Source organism: Sciurus carolinensis, chromosome 2 (assembly GCF_902686445.1).
Source record: "Sciurus carolinensis chromosome 2, mSciCar1.2, whole genome shotgun sequence".
Classification (NCBI taxonomy): Eukaryota; Metazoa; Chordata; class Mammalia; order Rodentia; family Sciuridae; genus Sciurus; species Sciurus carolinensis.
In genome coordinates, this window is record NC_062214.1 from 170884865 (window position 1) to 170908868 (window position 24004).

The window sequence follows — 24004 nt, forward strand, 5'->3', positions numbered from 1 at the left end:
AGAATTTTTTAATCTCCTTCCTGATGTTTTTTGTTATCCATGTTTCATTCAATAGCATATTATTTAGTCTCCAGGTGTTGGAGTAATTTCTCTTTTTTATTTTGTCATTGATTTCTACTCTCAGTCCATTATGATCTGATAGAACACAAGGCACTATCTCTATTTTTTTGCATTTCCTAAGGGCTGCTTTGTGGCATAACATATGGTCTATTTTCGAGAAGGTTCCATGTGCTGCTGAGAAGAAAGTGAATCCACTCGTTGATGGATGGAATATTCAGTATATGTCTATTAAGTCTAGATTATTGATTGTGTTATTGAGTTCTATGGTTTCTTTGGTTGGATTTTGTTTGGAAGATCTATCTAGTGGTGACAGCGGTGTGATAAAGTCACCCAGAATTATTGTGTTGTGGTCTATGTGATTCCTGAAATTGAGAAGGATTTGTTTGATGTACAGGGATACACCATTGTTTGGGGCATAAATATTTACTATCATTATGTCTTCCTGATTTATGGTTCCCTTAACCAGTATGAAATGTCCTTCTTTATCCCTTCTGACTAACTTTGGCTTGAAGTTCACTTTATCTGATATAAGGATGGAAAACCCCGCTTTTTTACTGAGTACATGTGCGTGGTAGGATTTTTCCCATCCTTTCACCTTTAGTCTGTGGATGTCTTTTTCTATGAGATGAATCTCTTGCAGGCAACATATTGTTGGGTCTTTCTTTTTAATCCATTCTGCCAGTCTGTCTTTTGATTGATGAGTTTAGGCCATTAACATTCAGGGTTATTATTGAGATATGATTTGTATTCCCAGTCATTTGGCTTATTTTTGGTTTTTAAGTTGGCTTGGTTTCTCCTTTGAGTGGTTTTTCTCTAAGGTAGTTCCTCCCTTTGCTGACCTACATTGTTGTTTTTCATTTCCTCCTCATGGAATATTTTGTTGAGAACATTCTGTAGTGCAGGCTTTCTATTTGTAAATTCTTTTAACTTTTGTTTATCATGGAAGGATTTTATTTCATTTTCAAATCTGAAGGTTAGTTTTGCTGGGTACAGGATTCTTGGTTGGCAACCATGTTCTTTCAGAGCTTGAAGTATGTTGGTCCAGGCCCTTCTAGCTTTTAGAGTCTGGGTTGAGAAGTCGACTGCTATCCGTATTGGTCTCCCCCTATATGTAATCTGATGCTTTTCTCTCGCAGCCTTCAAAATCCTATCTTTATTTTGAATGTTAGGCATTTTCATTATAATGTGCCTTGGTGTGGATCTGTTGTGATTCTGTGCATTTGGTGTTCTGTAAGCCTTGTATTTGATTTTCCATTTCATTCTTCAGGTTTGGGAAATTTTCTGATATTGTTTCATTGAATAGGTTGTTCATTCCTTTGGTTTGTATCTCTGTGCCTTCCTCAATCCCAATAATTCTTAAATTTGGTCTTTTCATGATGTCCCATAGTTCTTGGAGATTGTGTTCATGATTTCTTACCATCTTCTCTGCTTGTGCAACTTTATTTTCAAGATTAAATATTTTGTCTTCATTGTCTGAGGTTCTGTCTTCCAAGTGGTCTAGTCTTTTGGTGATGCTTTCCATTGATTTTTTTATTTAGTTTATTGTCTCCTTCATTTCAAGGATTTCCATTTGTTTTTTTTTTTTTGTTTGTTTTGTTTTTTTTGAGAATCTCTATCTCTTTGTTGAATGATCTTTTGCTTCCTGCAGGTGCTCTTTCAGCTTATTGGTATTATCATTCATTGCCTGCATTTGCTCTCTTATCTCATCCTTTGCTTCGTGAATCATCTTAATCATGTATAATTTGAAGTCCTTTTCTGACATTTCTTCTAACATACTGACATTGGATTCTATTAATATAGAATCTAGATTTGTTTGGATCATTTTCTTCCCTTGTTTTTTCATGTTGTTCATGTATCTTCCCCTCTTGCAGTGCAGATCTGGGGTATTGCAGATTTCCCCCTATAGGTTTATAGTGACCCTATAGGTTTCCAAAACTCTTTCTTTAAGGGGAGATCAATATTAGCAGTGCACAAATCAGACAGTATGCAATCCTAGACCAAATAGCCCCTAGGGGGACAATAACAAAATTGTCATAGTAAACAAAATGAGTTCAAATATTATCTTCAGTAAAACAAACAGGTTTGCAATAAGGTCTGCAGTTTCTAATGGACGACGAAGAGGATGCAGAGGGATGTAGAATGTGGCTGTTAATGGGATAAGAAAAGAATATACAGAAGTTCTAGAAAATAGAAAGGGTGAGAGTGTAATCAAAAGAAATCGAATGTTAGCATGCAAAAAAGGGAGAAAGAGACTCTGAGGGAACAGGTAAACAAAAGGAAAAGAGAGCAAGAAAAGTAAAGAAATAAAAACTTAAATTTTTTTAAAAAGGAGAAAAAAGAAAATCCACTGTATAAGAGTCATATACTAATGAAACCTCCCAGTGTTCAGTAGCCTGATGCATGAGAGGTACCTGACAATGAACTTCAAGCCTCCAGCAGGCATCGCAGGATGGGATTTGCCCCACCCAAAGATCAGAGCTACGGCTTCCAGGATTATCCAAGATGGCTGCTCTGGCTTCAAAATGTGTTGGCAAATGGGGAGCTGCAGCTCAGGGGTGGACGTGGTCAGCTGGAGGTCCTGGAGACGGGATGTGGTTGGTCTGGCAGGGGTCCTGGAGGTCCGGTGTGTTTGGTGTGGTTGTGGGATCCTGGAGGCCAGGTGCAATCAGTCGGTTTGGGGTCCCAGTGATAGGGCACAGTCAGTTGGTCTGGGGGTCCTGGCAGCAGGGAGCAGTCAGTCAATGTGAGGACCCCAGAGGCAGGGAGTGATCAGTTGGGCTGAGGTATCCTGAAGACGGGGCTCAGTCAGTATAGCCAGGGGTCCTATGGGGCCTGGCTGTTAAGGGATTTGAATATGGCAATTTCCTATGGTTCAACCTGTATATAAATCCAATTTGGATAAGAGAAGGAATTGCACTGTGTACATATTTAATTCCATGTTGGGTCCCATCGAGGATCCTCATGTATTTCTCCCTCCTTACCTTGTTCCTGTAGAACTGCTCCTCTATACCCTCCTCTGGCCTCCACACCCAGCACTTGGTCAGCAGCAGATGTGGACACTATGTTTATTGACTGACCAGTTGAAGGCCTTTAGTGATATCTAGTATCAGTGTCTGGGTTATACAGATTTGGACTGTTTATAAAGGCACCATTTACTACTCTCGGGTGGGAGAAAGTAACATTCCTCTAACCTCTTTCAGATTGAAGACATCATCACAAAGATGCAAGATGACAAGACAGGGGGTGTGCCCGTCAGAACAGTCAAGAGCTTTCTCTCCAAAATCCCCAGTGTCGTCACAGGTAATGTACTCTCACAGGTGCTGGTGACCACCAGAAGTGGCTACTGATGAATCATGTGTCCAGATTGTGACCTGGGGTGCCTAAGAATCTGTGAATACTCAAAATGAAGCATTCATTGTGTTTTTGGCTCAAGTCCCATTGTGGTCTTGGTTTCTAGGAAAGAGCTACTCTTTGCCAATCTTTAAGAATGTCCATGACCAGACCTTCAGGTGTGTGTAGGTTGAGACCTCTGGGAATAAAGAAGCTTATTAATAACTAGATATATTAGCAGTTTGGCCTGTGAGACCTAAACAATCACAGAAATATTAAAGAAACAAATATTAAATGGGTTTTAAAGACAGTTTTATGTTTAAAAATGCTTTATGCCCAAATTCTACATGAAACTTTTTAAGTTTTTGAACTCACTATACTTGAACTCCTGAAAAAGAAGTTTTAAAATATTGTGTTGCATTTCTTTCTGTGTTTTTTTGTGATCAATTCGTTTAATATTTTTTATTGTGAAATGTCTTAAACACGAGGGTATCACTGAAAGAATTGTAACGTACCACATAATATGCAACCACTATTTGGCTTTGCAAATGACACGTTATCTGTATCTTAGAGTCCCTTTGTGTACCTAGTAGATCGAATCTCCTTGTCCATCCACAAATTTTATGCTAATCAATTCTTTGCTTTTCTTCAAAGTTTTACTTGCTATCCAAATGAGTAAGTAAACAAATTTAAATTTTAGATAATTCTCTTAGTCTTAAAATTGGGCTATTTGTTTTCCAAAACTCAGGAACCAACAAAAGTTAGTTTCTACTCTACACCTTTTAGCATGGGTGAATTGAAAATATATTGACAATTCCAAGTGCTGCTGAGTATGGAGTGGCACTCTCATATAGTGCTCATGGGAATGCAACATGGTGCTGCTACTTTGGAAAACAGCTTTGCAGTTTCTTAAAAAGTTAAATATATGCTTAGCACACGACCCAGCAATCTTACTCGAGGTATTTACCCAAGAGGTATGAAAACTTGTGCTTGCACAGAAACTCACATGCAAGTGTCTATAGCAACTTGATTCTTAATCTCTACCTGCTGGAAAAAACCCAGATGTCCGTCAGTGGATAAGGGGATAAACTCTGCTCTGTCATACTCAGCAGTAAAAACGAGTGAGCTATTGATACATGCAGCAACTTGGATTAATCTCAACATCTTTTTCCTGAGTGCAAGAAACCATCTCAAAAGGTTATATACTGTCAATGGTTACCAGCCTTGGACCCTGGGGAGGTAGGATGTGACTACGAGTGATAGCAGAAGGGAGTTTCATGAGGTGATACAGCTGTTCCATATCCTGACCGTGGTGGTGGTAACATGAATTTATAGGGGTCAAATTCATAAGACAGTACACACACAGAAAGAGTCAGTATGACTATATTTGAACTGAAAAAGCAAATAAACCCAGCTGAAGTACCCATGAGTAAGTAGTGCAACTCCTTATCTATACAGTTACTGTGTGAACTCAAATACTGTCTTATCTTGGGTTACTATAGCAAAATACCAGACTGGGTATAATATAGACTGGGAGGTTTATAAACAATAGAAATGTATTTCTCATGGTTCTGGAGGTTCAAAGTTGAGATCAGGGTGCCATGATGGTCAGGTTCTGGTGCAGGCCGCTTCCAAGTTGCAGACTTCCAACTTCTGCTTGTGTCCCCTCGTGGCAGAAAGAGAGTGAAATAACTCACTGGCTTCGGCTTTAAGGCTTGCCCTTGTAAATCACCTCCCAAAGCCCCACCACTCAGTATCATATTAGGGATCAGATTCCAACACATGAATTTTGGAGAGGCACATTCAGTCCTCAATATACACATATTGTATTTTTAGTGTTCTCTAATTTTAAAATTTATCTACGTATCATTATACTATGTATATTGGCTCTGAAATATGTTTTTTTACATTACTGGATTTTTTTTGCATAATATGTTTAGGATTTTCATATCTATTTTCATGAAAAAAAAATTGGTCTGTTGTTTTTCTTACCTTCTTTGCTGATTTGGGTGTCAAATTTATGCCAGCCTCGTAAGAGGAACCATGAAGTATATCTTTGGTGGATATTCTGATGTTCTCTGAAAAATAAGCTTCTCTTTATCTAGCCAAGAGTTAAATTTCAATTATTTTTTGTTTCTAATTTCCATCTTCTTCTTTTCCCAATATGTTTAGTCATTTAACTATCATTTGTTTAATCATTTACATATTTGTTGGAAGCTTACTATTTTCTAAGCAGTGTTAGGCAGTAGAGATTCATAAGTCAATGAAACAGATACAGATTCCTATTCTTGTGGAATTTATATTCTTTCCCAGAGACAATGGATGAGATTAATAAGGAAATATGTAGGATTTTACACAGTGATAAAACCAGGGAGAAGAATTAAGTATGTGAAAAAGGTAGAAAATATTAGAGTGTTGTAACTTGGGGAAAGGTGGTTGATGAAGAACTCTCTAAGAAGGTAACATTTGAATAAAAGTAGAAAGGAGGTGAAGGATAGAAGCATGTGGATATTGAAGGAGAGAGCACTCCAGACAGTCATTCCTGCGTCCCCTGGGCAGGAGCCTTCCTGGTATACTGAGGACCTGTGACAAGGCAACCAGCGTAGCTAGAGTAAGGAAGATAAAGAGAGTCTGTTGTAAAAATGGCGACTCAGATTAGACCTCAGTATTAGAGGTGTGTGAAGTGGTCAGTTTCACACTCAAGTTCAAGGGTAAAATAGACAATATTCAGGGTTAGCTCAGATGCAGAATGTGAGAGAGGGAAAGTTTGAATCAATGATGATCGCACACTTTTTGGCTTGAGCAACTGGAAGACTGGAGTTCCCATTAATTTCAATGGGGAAGACTGTAGGGTGATAGGAGATTTGTTTGTTTGGTTGGTTGTTTAGCTGGAAAGTAAGAAATCAAAAGATCAGTTTTAAACAGGTTAAGTTTTGGAGGGCCTTAGACATTAAATTTGAGGTTTAGGCATATGGATCTACTAGGCATTTAGGTATATGGCTCTAGATCTTAAGGGAGTATCTGAGCTGAGGACATAGTCATCAGCATATAAATGGCATTTAGAGCCATGGGATTAATAAGTTCACCAAGGTAGTGAGTATAAACAGAACATATAGACCAAGTCCTAAAACTTGGAATACCCAATGTATAAGGAGGTCAGGGAGAGAAGGAGAAATCAGCAAAGGAAATTGAGAAGTCCCTAGAGACAAAGAAGAAAATCAGAAGGACAGATTTCTTGAAAACCAAATTTTCTAGAAAGCATTTGAAGAATGAGTGGAATGATCTGTTAAATACTATTGATAACCAAGTAAGCTAAGGACTGAGAATTAACCATTGAGGTTAGCAACACTGAATTCCTTGCTGACCTTGATAAACCCACATCCCACGAAGAAATGGTGATAGAAAGCCTTCTTGGAGTGGGTTTAAGTCAGAATGGGAGGAGAGTAAACTGAGTAGTAAGTATAGTTAATCTTTAGATTTTCCTTTTTAAAAAAGAAATGCAGTAGTATCTTTAGGGCTACATTAGGTCAGAACATGTAGGTTTTCAAATAATATGACAGTGACCATATGTTTTTATGATAATAGAAAAGAGTCAAAGGGCAAAACGATGGTGCAAAAGAAAGAAAATTCAAGGAGTGAGATCAATGAGTAGCTCAGGGGAGATTGAGTTAATATGCACATAGGTGGGTAACTTCAGCTGGAAACACATGCAGTTTATTCGTAAAAGGAAGAGAGGCAGAAGGAAGGGAGGTAGTGGGGTGTGTAGAACTGGCCTCCCAATTATCTCTATTTTCTTAGTAACAGGGGAAGTGAAGGGGGTGGAAAGTTGGAGGGGGATTTAAAAACCATTCATCATTCATCAACTAGGAGAGTCAAGACAATGACTAAACTAGGAAAATCAAGTTTTGATTGCTAGGTAGCTTGGGACTCTTGTGGGATTTTTAGTATTTATGAATTTAGAAAGAGAGAATTATTTCTCTGGTCACCTTTAGCTCTGTGAATCTGGGTCTATATCAGGTAGGAAGTTGGACATAATTAATTCTAGAGCAAGTATTAGGGTATGATGAATCACGAGACAGGTGAGAGAACAGCTAAGGTGACCATTACATCATAACAAAGAGGTCGTGGTGCACACCTATAATCCCAGTGGCTCAGGAGGCTGAGGGAGGAGGATCATGTGTTCAAAGTCAGCCTCAGAAACAGCAAGGCGCTAAGCAACTCAGTGAGACCCTGTCTCTAAATAAAATACAAAATAGGGCTGGGGATGTGGCTCAGTGTTTGAGTGCCGCTGAGTTCAATCCCCAGTACCCCCCTAAAAAAATTATAACAAAAAGAAGTGAGAACATGAGAAGTGGTGAGGAACCATGAAGAGGGGTAATTACAATAAATTGTAATTCCGGTAGCAAAGGAATTTTAAAATTCAAAGCAAAAATAAGGGAATTGAAAATATAGGAGGTTTTAGATAGTGATTAAATAGATCCATAGATTAGATAGATAGTGCAATGTTTGAAACTGCAATCATGGAGAGGTTGAAATTATTGGTGGTGATAAGATCTAAGGAATGACCATCCAAGGTCCCACTGAGATAGGATGCAGGTCAAGAACCCAGAGGCTGTGATTGGAAGACTGGCCTATATGGATATTGAAATTACTCCTGGGGGAACATTCTAGAGGGTGGTTGTGAGTCCCATTAAACTCTTTGTGTAACGAGAGACCCAGGGATCAGAAGATGACCTTCATAGCAAGGGGCATAGCCATGAGAAGCAAGGTGATCACGTATCTGACTTCAAACCCTAGGGTGCATGAGGCATAGGGGGAAATACCCACCATCTAAGATGCCTACATGGAAATAGGGCTATAGGAGTAGAACAGGAAGACGAAGGAAATATTAACTGATTTTACTTATTGCTGACTACGAGTATCAAAGTCAAGTGAAAGTCTTTCAGGAGCTGGTAAGTATGTGACCTGGGTAGTAAGCATCCATGGTTTCTATGTTCCAGGCACTAGCGTAGTCACAGGAGATATAAAGATAATATCTTTTAAAAGATAGTTTAGTACAAGCTGGGGCAGTCAATGCCTCATTCTCCAGGTGTGCTGATTTATAAGAGACTCATGGAGAATTGTCTCCCAACATACAGATAGTATCAGCAAAATTTAGGAATTTGGGCTGGGGTTGTAGCTCAGTGGTAAAGCACTTGCCTAGCATGTGTGAGGCACTGGGTTCAATTCTCAGCACCACATATAAACAAACAAACAAATAAATAAAAGTCCTTCTACAACTAAAAAATATGTATATTTTTTAATTTAGGGATCTGAAAAGCAAATGGGTAAGTAGTATCTAGCAGCAACTCTGAGAAAACCTAGCCAATCCTTGTTAGCAAGGAAGCTAGGAAACAACTTTGTATTTATATGATCAAATCCTCAAAAGGCTCAGGAACTAGAAACAAGCAGATTGTTCTATCTAGTTAGGGATGCCTCTTGCCAACATATTCACATGCTTCATTACGGCATATGTCAATCACTAGCTCAGTGTCTACTGCCTGGCAATATGGAGTCAATTCTCTGCTAGTGGGGCTCAGGCTGGTGTTGAGGTGGAACCTAAGACTAGTCAAAGGACAGAAGATAAATCTTGTGCTCAACCTGCTTACGGTATGTTTGCATGATATGCAGCCAGCAGTCGTCATGGCAGAGGGAGTAGTCAGCAACTGGAACACAAGAAATCTACTCAACAATGGCAACCAACACATGGAACTTCAGTCAGCTCAGTGGGTACTCAGCAGCCATAGACTGAAATACAGATTTCAGCTGCAAAGTTGTCAGATGGGGCCACAGTGACAGTCAACCCCGTGATGGGGATGTTGAGATCACCAGCCAGAGCCCTGGTACCAGCACACCAGCCCCAAGCTTTCTCTCCCCCCAGGATCTTCAAAGAGAAGCCCTGGAATGATATTTCAGGAAAGTCATATTCCTCTTCACCTCCTTGCTGGTACTAGGGTAGAGAGCTGCCTACAGAGAAGATTCAGATCACCGAGACCCCCGGGGACCAAACCTCAGATGAAATCCTTGAATGTGTGGCTGCTCCTATTGCACAGATAGAGGCTGTGTCTGCACAGAACGGTGACTATCCCACGTTGCAGCCTCTCCTCCAGCACCACAGCCTCCATTCACAGAACGGTGACCATCCCACATTGCAGCCTCTCCTGCAGCACCACAGCCTCCATTCACAGAACGGTAACCATCCCACGTTGCAGCCTCTCCTCCAGCACCAAAGCCTCCATTCGACTTTCTGAGCTTTAGTGAAAAAATCAGTCTCCCATCACAAACCAGCAGGCAGCTGTCCAACCTCTTAGGAGTTTTTCTCACCAGTGTTGGGGCTCCCCCTCCAACAGCAACCACTGGGGAAGTAGTCCTTCTTTCTGAGGACCCCACTTCCTTAGTAGAAACTGAAAGAAAAGAGGAAATGATGATTGACATGGTGAGGCTGGTTTCACCAGCTGCTTTGCTGGACAACCAACTCCACACCTACAGGTGACTCGGTGGGAGGAGGTGAGTAGATGGAAACCAGCGGCGTGTGCAGCCTCCTCCCAGAGGCTGTGTTGATGAGGAGCGTGTGAATCGACCCCAGAGTCCCAGACCCTGCCGCTGTCAGAAGCCTCAGGAAACAGCGTATCACCACTTTCTCATCAGCACAGTGAAAATTAAAGAAGAAGTAATGTTAATTTGCAGAAGTCGCCCTGAGAAAGAAGCATCCTACAGCAAGGCCCTTCTCTGTGTTCTCCAGCTATTATACCAAATTGAAAATCAGTATATCCAAATCATCCCAAAGGCAGAGAAGGAGAAGAAAGTGTCAGTGACCTATACCAAATAAATAAACACGCTGAAATATGCATCGAGTAATCAACTCTGAACTGAAGGTTTTTGAATATAAGGAGACGGTTTCAGAATGAAAATGTACAGATGGCCCTGACTTATGCTAGTTCAATTTATAATTTTTCAACTTCACAACTTGACAATGGTGTGAAAGTGATCTGCATTCAGTAGAAACCGTGCTTCAACTTGTGAACTTTGATCCCCTCCTGGGCTGGCAGCATGCAGTACCCTACTCTCCTGTGACACTGGGCTGCAGCTCCCAGTCAGCCTCACAATCTCCAGGGGAGCCGACCCAGCTCCTGCCAGCACTGTGTCGTGAGGCTGGAATGTGGGAGTGGTTAGGTGTATTCAATGCATCTTCCTCTTTACAACATTTTCATCTCGCGATAAACTTATCAGGATATAACTCCATCTTAAATCAAGGAGCATCTATATTTGCCAAAACAACCATAAATCAAAATAGGAATTTTGTAAGGGAAACCACATAAACCTGGGAATATGAATTTTAAAAAGAGAATTTGTGAGGGACAACAGGAGGAGTGGAGGAGAAGATATAGTTAAAAGCAAAGTAGAAAATTGAAAGTTTTCTAGGTTTCACAGGTGACATCGAAGGGTTCCATGGCACCAAGTGATAGACACACACAAAAAAAATCAAGTTGAATGGATATTATTTCTTTTAGATGGGTCCTCTTAAGCAGGCTCCGTGGTACATTCATTTACAAACTTGCTTATGTGTTGATGTCTACCAGTTGGGGTAAGGACACAAATGCCCCAAATTTTGAGACCATTCAGTCTTACAAATTACATTTATCTGGTGAATTCCTGCAGGACCCATACAGACCCTGAACTGAAAGCACCTATTTGGATTATCTCTGCTGAAATTAAGAATCTTTCATGTTACTCTCTTTGTCTTTCTGGTCTTCAAAGGTCTGATCCAGCTTTATTGGTTAGATCCCTATTAATAAATATATTAATACATATGTATTTGAAATAAACACATTTAAATAAATACACTTAAATAAAATGAAGATAACTTGTATTGATCTAACCTACATTAGTTAGAGGAGGTTCTTTTACCCTATGTGAGGACTTGAGAAAGTTACAGGTTTGGGAGAGAAGATATGAGATCAGTCTAAGTCATGCTGAGTTTGAGGTTTTGAAGGGGCATTCAGGCAGTGCTGTCCAGGACAGAGTTGGAACTGAGGGACTGAAGTGCTGGAGAACATTTCATAAAGAAGGTATGGATTGGGGAGTCAGCAGAGCCTCAGTGGCAGAGGACCCAGTGCATGGCTGGGTACTATAAATTTCATATCTTCATCTAGAAGCTATGTATCAGTTTGCCCCCTGCCAAGCTAGGAGGTAAGATGTTAACCCATCCCCACCTTGTATGATTGTTGAGTTTGAAACTTCCCTGTTGACATGTAAAAAAAATTATCTTCACTCCTCATATCAGGAACTCAAGGGTGAATTTGTAGACGTTGCTCCAATAAGACAGTGAAGAGATGCCTGCTGATCCACCTGTGGTTAGACATTTTGGAACCAAGAAACCCAGTCCAGGAAGGCGAAGTGCTGATATAAAGGATGGATATAGATAGATAGATAGATAGATAGATAGATAGATAGATAACAGATAAGAGAGAGCCATTAGGACACAATCTCTCTCTCAAAAAATGAAAAATTAAGATCTATAAGGGATGAAGTTTAGCAAACAGATGTTCCTAAGGGAAAATAGATTGGTAACTGGAGAAGGAAGAAGGAAATGGGGTAGAAAGGAAAACCCAGCAGTAGATCCAAGCTGAGACTCAGTCATAAGAACTGCAAATCCATGTCAAACCGTCTCACCTTCGAGAGACTCGAAACTTCTGAGCAAGATGCCCACAGGAAGGACATCCTAGCTCTCCCTTTACAGAGCAGCAGATCAACCTCTGCAGATCTTCCCTTCTGAAGAGTAAGTAGGTAACAAAGATGATAGTTGGAGTGAGGATGGTGAGGCTTCTGAGTGTCCAACTTCCAGCATGCCAGCCCTCCACTCCCCACCTGCCCCATGTACAACAGACATTTCCTGGGCACAGTGCCTGCTAACTCCAGGAAAGTAGCCAGGTGGCACAGTCTTTCCCAGCTGTCATTCCATTCTAGACGTCATTCCAGAATAATTCTCCATCACCTGAATGTCATGAAGAATTTTCCAGGGACTTTGGAGATTAATTTCTTCCAGGCCACTCTCAGACACACAAATTCCTAGCATGTAAGAACCATGAAATACATCTAGTCTGGCTTACCCTTGAAGACAGGAAAATTGAGTCCCAGAGACGTGATGTAATACAGACTCAAAAATCACACAGTTTGTTAGGGACAGAATCAAAACTAGAATCTGGATTCCTTGCTACCATTGCAAACTGTTTCCATCACTTCAGACAGAAAATTATACTCTTGAATTGCAACACTTCCTTAAAGGTGTCTGATGCATACCCCCTGAATGGGAGACTCACTTGTATACCTTGTTTAAAATATAAATCCCAGGACATCTTCATGGGTCCAGACTCAGGAATCTCTTTTTCCAGCATCTTCCCTGGTTGTCTCTACAGCCTGTCTGAATTCAAAATCAATATAACCCCTGCTAACTGCTCTCCAGCCTGTTTTAATAACCTCCAATGATGAATGTCATAATTTCTCATTCCATCTTTGGACAACTTTGACCTTTGAAAACTTCCTTATAATGAATGAATACCTACTGGCCTCCCTGTTGCTTCAATTCATTAGTCCCAGTTCTACCTCCTTCCCACAATCAAAGAACAAAGGAATGAAGTTGATTAAAATTGCACCTACCTAGCTCTTCCTTGTGAATTTTTATTGTGCAAATAATTTTCAGAAAATTTCCTAGGTCTACACATGCATTTTTATCTTGCTTATCTCAACCCATTTTTTGGTGAATATTTCTCTTTTCACAGCCCACAAATTTATGACTTTATGTTGACATAACTTTTATAAGTTTTTGTTGATGATGATGATTCCTGGAAGTATAATTTGGAAAAAAAAAAAGTCTGGTTAAAAGTTGTTTCTGTGACTTGAGCTGGTAACTTCATGACCTTACGCTAGTCATCAGTTTCTTCAGACCTGGATTAAATGTTTGTGGTCCATTTTGGCTTTGACCTTCCATGACTCTTCACAGGGTATTATGAAGGCTGTCTGAAGTTCATGTTTTCCCCCTTTCCTCTAGATAGATGTTCTATCTGCACCTACTCCTGGGTTAATGTGAGTCACCAGTTTTCTCTTATGCGGTGATACTCCAGATCAAAAAACCAGAGAACCAGGTTGGAAAACCTGAGAATCACCCCAGATCAGTCAACATTCTCTCCTTTGTTCCTCTCCTTCTGCTTTTATATCACTGAAAGGTAAAGGAACTACAAAAGTGAAGCAAAACAGAGGTAATTTGTATGATACCCCTAGTAGGTAATACCCACCAAAGGTATCAGGCCCTACATTATTAAAACTGTAAATGTTATGTTGTAAAAGTATCTTTGCAGTTGAGATTAAGGATCTTGAGATGAGGAGATTATCCTGGATTCTTGGGGCAGGTCCTAAATGCAATCTATATATTCTTATAAAAGAATCAGAAGAATATTTGATACAAACAGAAGAGAAAAAGGCTATGTGCCCTCAGAGACAGAGGTTGCAGTGATGTGCCACAAGCCAAGGAATGCCAGAAGCTTCCAGAGGGCATGTGCCCTTGTCAGAACCTTAATTTTGGCCCAATGAAACTGATTTTGTACTTCTGACCTGTATAATTATAAGAGATTAAATTTCTGTTGTTCTAAGACATGAGGTTTGTGGTAGTTTGTTACAGCAGTCATAGAAAACTATATACATAGCAATTACACTACTAAATCCATTGTAGGGTGAAGGAAGACAGAAGACTTTTAATAGAAATTGAAGAACTAAGTATGTATAAATAACCAAAAATAAGAATACAGTGCATGATTTTAAAAACATTAAATACAACTGAAAAAAAAGAATTGTCTTCAAAGAAAGATAATTCAGAAAAAAATAATATAAAATAAAGATTCAAAAGGATTAAAAATTGAGAAGGGTAAAAGACTTAGGACATATGAGAATAGTGAACAAATGCTGAATGGAGCCCCCTCGGACGTCCCCAAGATCCCTGCCATGGCCCCAGTACATGCCCTGATAATAGCCTCCTATGTCGCCACATCGATTATTTCCATACTTAATCCCCATGTGAGAACCTCCCAGTCTTCCTCTTGGGCCATCTGGTTTAGGGGCCTTACACTGTTGTGTTGATTTCTCCAAGAAGAGGAATGAGATAGAAGCAACGTTTGCAGAGAAACTAACAAGTCTCTTTCCAAAACTAATGAAAGATACCAACCTACAAAGTTACTAAGCCCAAAATTCTTAAGCAGAAAAAAATATATATCTGGATACCTCATGGGAAAATTACAGGAAACCAAAGACAAAGATAAACATTGAAAAGGCAGCAAAAGAAAATTAAATTCCCAAGAAGTTACAATAAGGCTAACAACTGATTTTTCTTGAGAAACAGTGGAAGCCTAAAGACAATGGACTAAAAGAAAATAATTGTCAAAACTGCAAAAATATCTTTATGCCAATAAATTTAGAAGCTTATATGAAATAGGTAAGTCCTTGAAACACAAGTTACCCAAACTGACATACAAAAATTAACTGAAAAGAACTATACTTTTTAAAAGGAATTAAATTCATAGTTTAAAAATTCCTTCTAAATACAACTATAGTCCCAGTTGTCATCCTAGGTGCTTTCTATTAAAGATTTCAAGGAAGAAATCAAATCATTTCCACACTGGTTTAGGAGTAATACTTCCCAACACATTTTAAGAAGCTAAGAATACTCTGATAGTAAAAAAAAAAATATATATATATATATATATATATATAAAAAAAAAAAGAAGAAAAAAAACTACAATCCAATGTCTCTCATGGAAATAAATGCAAAACGTTTAGGCAAAATAATAGCAAATTGAATCAAGTAATTTATCTAAGTTAGAGGTCAACAATTTTTTAATAAGGTCCAAATGGTAAAAACTTTAGGCTTTCTAAGCCTTACAGTCTCTGTTGCAATTACTCAATTCTGCAATTATAATGTAGAAGCAGCTGTAAATCATATGTACACAAATGAGTGTGACTGTATTCATGTAAAACTGTGATTAAAAAGTAGTTGATAAGTCATAGTCTGTCTACCCTTTCCTTAGAAGTGTCCACAAATAATATCTTGACCAACAGAAAATGGAAGTTGAAGGATATACACTGTATGATTCCACTTACATAAAATTCAAAGAACAGGAACCGTGAAGCAATGGTATTGAGGGATGTATATCTAGATGGCAAAATTGATAAGGAAAAGTGTGGAAATGTTATGATTTTACTGTTATGGTTTCTTTCTAATTTTATCTTGAAGTCTCTCTGTTGAGAATAGTCACAAACTAGATAACCACAAAACAGATAACCACGCTCTAGGAGAGCCCCGACCAGGAGGAAAGTTAAGGTCAGGTGTGTGTCACATGCCACACAGTGAGGAGGTGAAACCAACACATGTGAAACCATGTTGCTGCCCACACAGAGGTGAGGAGTACTGACAGAGACCAACAGGAAGTCTGGAGGCAGCAGAAAACACAACCAGTGGGTGGGGAGTGAAAGTGAGATGGAGCAAGAAAGAGGACTGTGGGTCTGTGGGATGTGCCTTTATTAAGGCCCATGGGAATTATCCATCAGGTTCTCTTTGGAATCAGTGGATTGGGGGGGACTTATTTACCTGACTCCAGTATGGGTTTTACCTTGGTCGGCAGCAGTGGGTTATGTTGGGATTGGGGTCAGTGAGGCGAGGAACAAGTAGGCTGTGTCATGAGCACAGAGGGAGGGGCCCTCATAACCAGACCAAAGGTGTGGGTACAGCTGGGTTCAAATAACAGGTCAGGCCCATCTCTGCTGAGGCACCAACTCTGTTCAACAAATTTAGGATGGAAAGTAACTATTGTTTACAACTAAGGGGCAGAGGGAGTATATTCTGACTGGAATGTAAAGTACTATTGGAATATTGAAAAAAATTTTATTTTACTTTATTTGTTCTTTTTAGATATACATGATAGAATGTATTTTGGCATATTATACAGATGTGGAATATAATTTATTCTAATTAAGATCCTATTCTTGTGGTCATCCATGATGCAGTTAACCTGGTGATGTATTCAAATGCAAGGATAGGAAAGTTATGTCCAATTAGTTCTACTGTCCTTTCTACTTCCCTCCCCTTCCCTTCCCTTCATTTCCCTCTGTCTATTCCAGTGGACTTCTATTCGTTCCCTCTCCATCCACCCTTGTTGTGGATTAGCATCCACATATCAGAGAGAACATTGGTCTTTGATTTTGGGGACTGGTTTATTTCACTTAGCATGATATTCTCCAGTTTCATCCATTTACCAGCAAATGCCATAATTTCATTCTTCTGTATGGCTGGGTAATATTCCATTTTGTAAATGTACCACATTTTCTTTATCCACTCATCTGTTGAAGGACACCTAGGTTGGTTCCATAGCTTGGCTATTGTGAATTGAGCTGCTCTAAGCATTGATGTAGCTGTATCACTATAGTACGCTGATTTTAAGTCCTTTGGGTATAAACTGAGGAGTGGGATAGCTTGGTCAAATGGTGGTTCCATTCCATGTTTTCTAAGGAATCTCCATTCTGCTTTCCATAATGGTTGCACCAATTTTCAGTCCCACCAATAACATTTGAGAGTATCTCTCTCCCCACATCCTTGCCAACATTTACTGTTACTTATATTCTTTATAATTGCCATTCTGACTGGAATGAGATAGAATCTCAGTGTAGTTTTAATTTGCATTTCTCTAATTGCTAGAGATGTTGAACACTTTGAAAAAAATTTAATGTCAATTATGGTAAGAAGAATTTCTTAAGAATAATATAAACTCCATCTGTTTGTTTCAAGCACTTTTCTGTGTGTATATTATTTCACTGAAAATGTGACTCGCCTCTTTTTTATTTTTTTCATTCTGTTTCAGAAAATGTAATTTGACATCAGTTTGGTGAACAGGCTCTGTAATCAAACAGGGAAATGCCCAATTTTGGTTAAATAAGGTGTGACTCTGCCAAGTAAAGTTAATTTTCTTGTCCTTATAAACTGATTCATTGTAAGTTTTTTTTCCAAGGAGAACTTTTAAAAACGTTTGTAAACAGCCAATATCCATGGAAAGAAGGGTGTGGCTTCTGCTGGACCAACTCTGAGAAAGATGACAATTAAATATTGGGTATACTATGGTTGCCCTCACAAATAAACTTCACCATAGCATAGTTTCTTTAAATATCTGTATTTTTACTTTCTTTTGTTTGAGGTTCATTTTAGTAATAGCATCTGGAAATGCCATCAGATTATAATTGTGAAGGTAAAAGGCATAACTCTGGTGTTCTTGGCCTTTGTGTCATTAAAATCTTACTCTAAATGTCACATTAATTCATCGTTCCACATTTTTCCTTGTTTAATTTTTTCCCCCCTCTGAGAAGAAATGCTAAGTGAAATGAAGGAAAGAAAAGACAGCTCATTTATTAGAAGTGACTGTCCACATACAACTCACTAATTGTATTATCAATTTTATTTTTAAACATTTCTAAAAAATATTGTGTTTGGGAGTAAGATGAAATTTGAGAAGACACTCAAATCCACATTTATTATAACTGACCCAGAGCCACTGAGTCTTTTTTAAAGAAAGGATCAGGACAGTAATGGGCACCATACTCTGTAACGGGGGGTATAAGCAGCAATCGACCATTGATTTCATTGAGTTCACTGCTATAACACTGAATTCTATGTGCTAAAATTACTGGGTGGTTGCTGGGGAGGAGGACTCAGCAAAATCGGTGCTAGCACAAAGCCTATGCAAAGACTGCAAACAGAGACCATTAATTTTCAGCTTAGCTCCTTGTGCTGCTGATTTTGGCATTATGTCCTACTGGAGCCAGTGGTATCAGGTAAACCATTAAGTCGTGAAAAAGCAAATTATTTACTAGCATGTTAAAACAATTACAGATTCCGGCCATTCAGCACTAGGATTCACTCTCTCTTTCTGTAGTCCCCATTTCCTCTGCTGTGGGGGTGCTGAAGATCCCCAGGGAGCAGGTCTGGTTTTTGAGAACCAGGAAATGTGGTATGGATTGAACTCAGTGCCTCACACATGCTAGAATGTACCTTCAAGCGATCCAAGATGGCGGCCTAGAGGGAGACTGCACCCCCAGTCGCTCCAGAACCCAGGAGTTAAGAAGGGGAGGCATTGAGAGACTCGGACTGAAATAGAGCCACGGGTGAGTCTACCCACTGGGTAAAGCTCGGCCCGGGTGGCAGGCCCAGATAGAGGTGGCTTATCGGAGCCGGGCAGGGCAGCTAGAGTCATTCACAGGCAGCCCTGCGCACTCCGGCGGTGGGCCCCGCCCACACAGCCAGCTTCTCCAGGTTCTCGGAACGGAACTGGCCCGCTAGTGAGAGCCTTTCTGACCAGAACAAGCTCCGAGTCCCGGAGCCACTGCAGCGCAGCGTACTCCGGCAACGAACCAGTGGAGAGCCGCGATCCGCAAACAGCCTCTGGGATTAGGGCAGGGCAGCCAGAGACCTCTTCAGGCGGCTCTGCCCACTCCGGCTGCAGGCTCTCTTCACGGGGCGATCCAAGATGGCGGCCTAGAGGGAGACTGCACCCCTAGTCGCTCCAGAACCCAGGAGTTAAGAAGGGGAGGCATTGAGAGACTCGGACTGAAATAGAGCCACAGGTGAGTCTGCCCACTGGGTAAAGCTCGGCCCGGGTGGCAGGCCCAGATAGAGGTGGCTTATTGGAGCCGGGCAGGGCAGCTAGAGTCTTCCCAAGGTAGCCTTCCACACTCCGGCAGTGGGCTCCTCCCACATGGCCAGCTGCACGGCGCAGGCCCACAGTGAGAGCATTTCCGCACAGAGCCAGTTCCAAACCGTGGAACCAGTAGGGGGCTAGGGGCAGTTTTCTTCGGATGAGCTGCTTTATCAGATTCCTCCAAGACATCAGGCTACTGAAGGCTGGGAGGTGATACACTGGAAATCTACCGGGACACTATAAGCCAGTAGCGGAAAACTGCAATATCTCAGGGTCCCACTGACAACTGACCAATATGAGAAAACAAGGGAAGAAAATGTCCCAAACAAACCTAGATACTACATCAATAAAACCCAATGACAGCACAGCAGAAGAAATGTCAGAAAGGGAGTTCAGAATGTACGTAATTAAAACGATCAGGGAAGCTAATGAGGAGATGAAAGAGCAAATGCAGGCATTGAAGGAGGAGATGAAAGAGCAAATGCAGGCATTAAATGATCGCACCAATCAACAGTTAATAGAGCAAATACGGGAAGCAAGAGATCATTTCAATAAAGAGTTAGAGATACTGAAAAAAAAAACAAACTGAAATACTTGAAATGAAGGAAACAATAAACCAAGTTAAAAACTCCATAGAAAGCATAACCAATAGGATAGAACACCTGGAAGACAGAACCTCAGACATTGAAGACAAATTATTTAATCTTGAAAGCAAAGTTGGCCAAACAGAAAAGATGGTAAGAAATCATGAACAGAATCTACAAGAATTATGGGATATCATGAAAAGGCCAAATTTAAGAATTATTGGGATTGAGGAAGGCTTAGAGAAACAAACCAAAGGAATGAACAATCTATTCAATGAAATAATATCAGAAAATTTCCCAAATCTGAAGAATGAAATGGAAAACCAAGTACAAGAGGCTTATAGAACTCCAAACATACAAAATTACAACAGACCCACACCAAGGCACATTATTATGAAAATACCTAACATACAAAATAAAGACAGAATTTTAAAGGCCGCAAGAGAAAAGAATCAAATTACATTCAGAGGGAAACCAATAAGAATATCAGCAGATTTTTCAATCCAGACCCTAAAAGCTAGAAGGGCCTGGAACAACATATACCAAGCCCTGAAAGAAAACGGATGCCAACCAAGAATCTTATACCCAGCAAAACTTACCTTCAAATTTGACGATGAAATAAGATCCTTCCATGATAAACAAAAGCTAAAGGAATTTACAAAAAGAAAGCCAGCATTACAGAACATTCTCAGCAAAATATTCCATGAGGAAGAGATGAAAAACAACGATGCAAATCAGCAACACGAGGCGCTAACCTAAAGGAATAGCCAAATAAAGGAGAAACCAAATCATGTCAAAAACAAATATGAGTCAATTGACTGGGAATACAAATCATATCACAATAATAACCCTGAATGTTAATGGCCTGAATTCATCAATCAAAAGACACAGACTGGCAGATTGGATTAAAAAGAAAAATCCAACAATATGCTGCCTGCAAGAGACTCACCTCATAGAAAGAGACACCCATAGACTAAAGGTGAAAGGATGGGGAAAAACATACCATGCACACGGACACAGCAAAAAAGCTGGAGTATCCATCCTCATCTCAGATAATGTGGACTTCAAACCAAAACTAATCAGAAGGGATAAAGAAGGACATTACATGCTGCTTAAGGGAAGCATAAATCAGCAAGACATAACAATCATAAATATCTATGCCCCGAACATTGGCTCATCCACGTACGTCAAACAAATCCTTCTCAATTCCAGAATTCAAATAGACCACAACACAATAGTACTAGGCGATTTTAACACACCTCACTCACCACTGGATAGATCGTCCAAACAAAAATTGAATAAAGAAACTATAGATCTCAACAACACAATCAGCAATTTAGACTTAACGGACATATATAGAATATACCATCCAACAAAGAATGAATACACTTTCTTCTCAGCAGCACATGGATCCTTCTCTAAAATAGACCATATTTTATGCCACAAAGCTACTGTTAGCAAATACAAGAAGATAGAGATTCTACCTTGTACTCTATCAGATCATAATGGATTGAAATTAGAAATAAATGACAGAATAAAAAACAGAAACTTCTCCAATACCTGGAGACTAAATAATACACTATTATATGATGAATGGATAACAGAAGACATCAGGAGGGAAATAAAAAAATTCTTAGAAGTAAACGAGAACAAAGACACATCATATCAAAATCTCTGGGACACTATGAAAGCAGTACTTAGAGGAAGATTTATTTCATGGGGTGCATTCAAAAAAGAAGTAGAAATCAACAAATAAACGACTTAACACTATAGCTCAAAGCACTAGAAAAAGAAGAGCAGACCAATACCAAAAGTAGTAGAAGACAGGAAATAGTTAAAATCAGAGCCGAAATCAACGAAATCGAAACAAAAGAAACAATTGGAAAAATTAACAAAATAAATAGCTGGTTCTTTGAAAAAATAAATAAAATTGATAAACCCTTAGCCACACTAACAAAGAGAAAGAGGGAGAAAACTCAAATTACTAAAATTCGGAATGAACATGGAAACATCACAACAGACACGAGTGAAATACAAAACATAATTAGAAGCTATTTCGAAAATCTATACTCCAACAAAACAGAAAACCTCGAAGACATCAACAAATTTCTAGAGACATATGAACTACCTAAACTGAACGAGGAGGACATACACAACTTAAATAAACCAATTTCAAGCAATGAAATAGAAGAGGTCATCAAAAGCCTACCAACAAAGAAAAGTCCAGGACCAGATGGGTTCTCAGCCGAGTTCTAAAAAACCTTTAAAGAAGAGCTCATTCCAATACTTCTCAAACTATTCCATGAAATACAAGAGGAGGGAACCCTACCAAACTCGTTCTATGAAGCCAATATCACCCTGATACCTAAACCAGACAGAGACACATCGAGGAAAGAAAATTTCAGAGCAATATCCTTAATGAATATCGATGCAAAAATTCTCAACAAAATTTTAGCAAATCACATACAAATATATATTAAAAAGATAGTGCACCACAATCAAGTGGGTTTTATCCCAGGGATGCAAGGTTGGTTCAACATTTGGAAATCAATAAATGTCATTCACCATATCAACAGACTTAAAGTTAAGAATCACATGATTATTTCAATAGATGCAGAAAAAGCATTTGATAAAATACAGCATCCCTTCATGCTCAAAACACTAGAAAAAATTGGGGTAGTGGGAACATTCCTAAACATTATAAAGGCAATCTACGCTAAGCCCATGGCTAATATCATTCTAAATGGTGAAAAACTGAAAGCGTTCCCCCTAAAAACTGGAACAAGGCAGGGATGCCCTCTTTCACCACTTCTATTCAACATCGTCCTTGAGACTCTAGCCAGAGCAATCAGACAAACCAAAGAAATTAAAGGGATACGAATAGGAAAAGAAGAACTCAAACTATCCCTGTTCGCTGATGACATGATTATATATTTAGAGGAACCTGGAAATTCCACCAGAAAACTCTTAGAACTCATAAGTGAATTCAGTAAAGTAGCAGGTTACAAGATCAATGCTCATAAATCCAATGCATTTTTATACATAAGTGATGAATCTTCAGAAAGAGAAATTAGGAAAACTACCCCATTCACAATAGCATCGAAAAAAATAAAATACTTGGGAATCAATCTCACAAAAGAGGTGAAAGACCTCTACAATGAGAACTACAGAACACTAAAGAAAGAAATTAAAGAAAACCTTAGAAGATGCAAAGATCTCCCATGTTCCTGGATAGGCAGAATTAATATCGTCAAAATGGCTATACTACCTAAAGTGCTATACAGATTCAATGCAATTCCAATTAAAATCCCAATGATGTACCTTGCAGAAATAGAGCAAGCAATTATGAAATTCATCTGGAAGAATAAAAAACCTAGAATAGCTAAAGCAATCCTCAGTAGCAAGAGCGAAGCAGGGGGTATTGCAATACCAGATCTTCAACTCTACTACAAAGCAATAGTAACAAAAACGGCATGGTATTCGTACCAAAATAAACAGGTAGATCAATGGTACAGAATAGAGGACATGGACACAAACCCAAATAAATACAATTTTCTCATACTAGACAAAGGTTCCAACAATATGCAATGGAGAAAAGATAGCCTCTTCAACAAATGGTGCTGGGAAAACTGGAAAACCATATGCAATAGAATGAAATTAAACCCCTATCTCTCACCCTACACAAAACTCAACTCAAAATGGATCAAGGACCTCGGAATCAGACCAGAGACCCTGCATCTTATAGAAGAAAAAGTAGGTCCAAATCTTCAACTTGTTGGCTCAGGATCAGATTTCCTTAACAGGACTCCCATAGCACAAGAAATAAAAGCAAGAATCAACAACTGGGATAGATTCAAACTTAAAAGCTTTCTCTCAGCAAAGGAAACTATCAGAAATGTGAAGAGAGAGCCTACAGAGTGGGAGAATATCTTTGCCAACCATACCTCAGATAGAGCGCTAATTTCCAGAATCTATAAAGAACTCAAAAAACTCTACACGAAGAATACAAATAATCCAATCAACAAATGGGCTAAGGAAATGAACAGACACTTCACAGAAGAAGATGTACAAGTAATCACCAGATATATGAAAAAATGTTCAACATCCCTAGTAATAAGGGAAATGCAAATCAAAACTACCCTAAGATTTCATCTCACCCCAATTAGAATGGCGATTATCAAGAATACAAGCAACAATAGGTGTTGGCGAGGATGTGGTGAAAAAGGAACACTCATACATTGCTGGTGGGGTTGCAAATTAGTG

At 39.3% G+C, this 24004-nt stretch overlaps 1 protein-coding gene across 5 annotated transcripts in view; it reads left to right on the forward strand.

Moving 5' to 3' along the window:
* Rgs6 (regulator of G protein signaling 6) overlaps positions 1-24004 on the forward strand; it is a 567125-nt gene that overhangs the window by 388910 nt on the left and 154211 nt on the right. For all 5 annotated transcript variants that reach the window (XM_047539065.1, XM_047539060.1, XM_047539062.1 and 2 more), the window contains exon 3: positions 3261-3360. In XM_047539065.1, coding sequence (XP_047395021.1) covers positions 3261-3360 — 100 coding nt within the window. The remainder of the gene's footprint in view (positions 1-3260; positions 3361-24004) is intronic.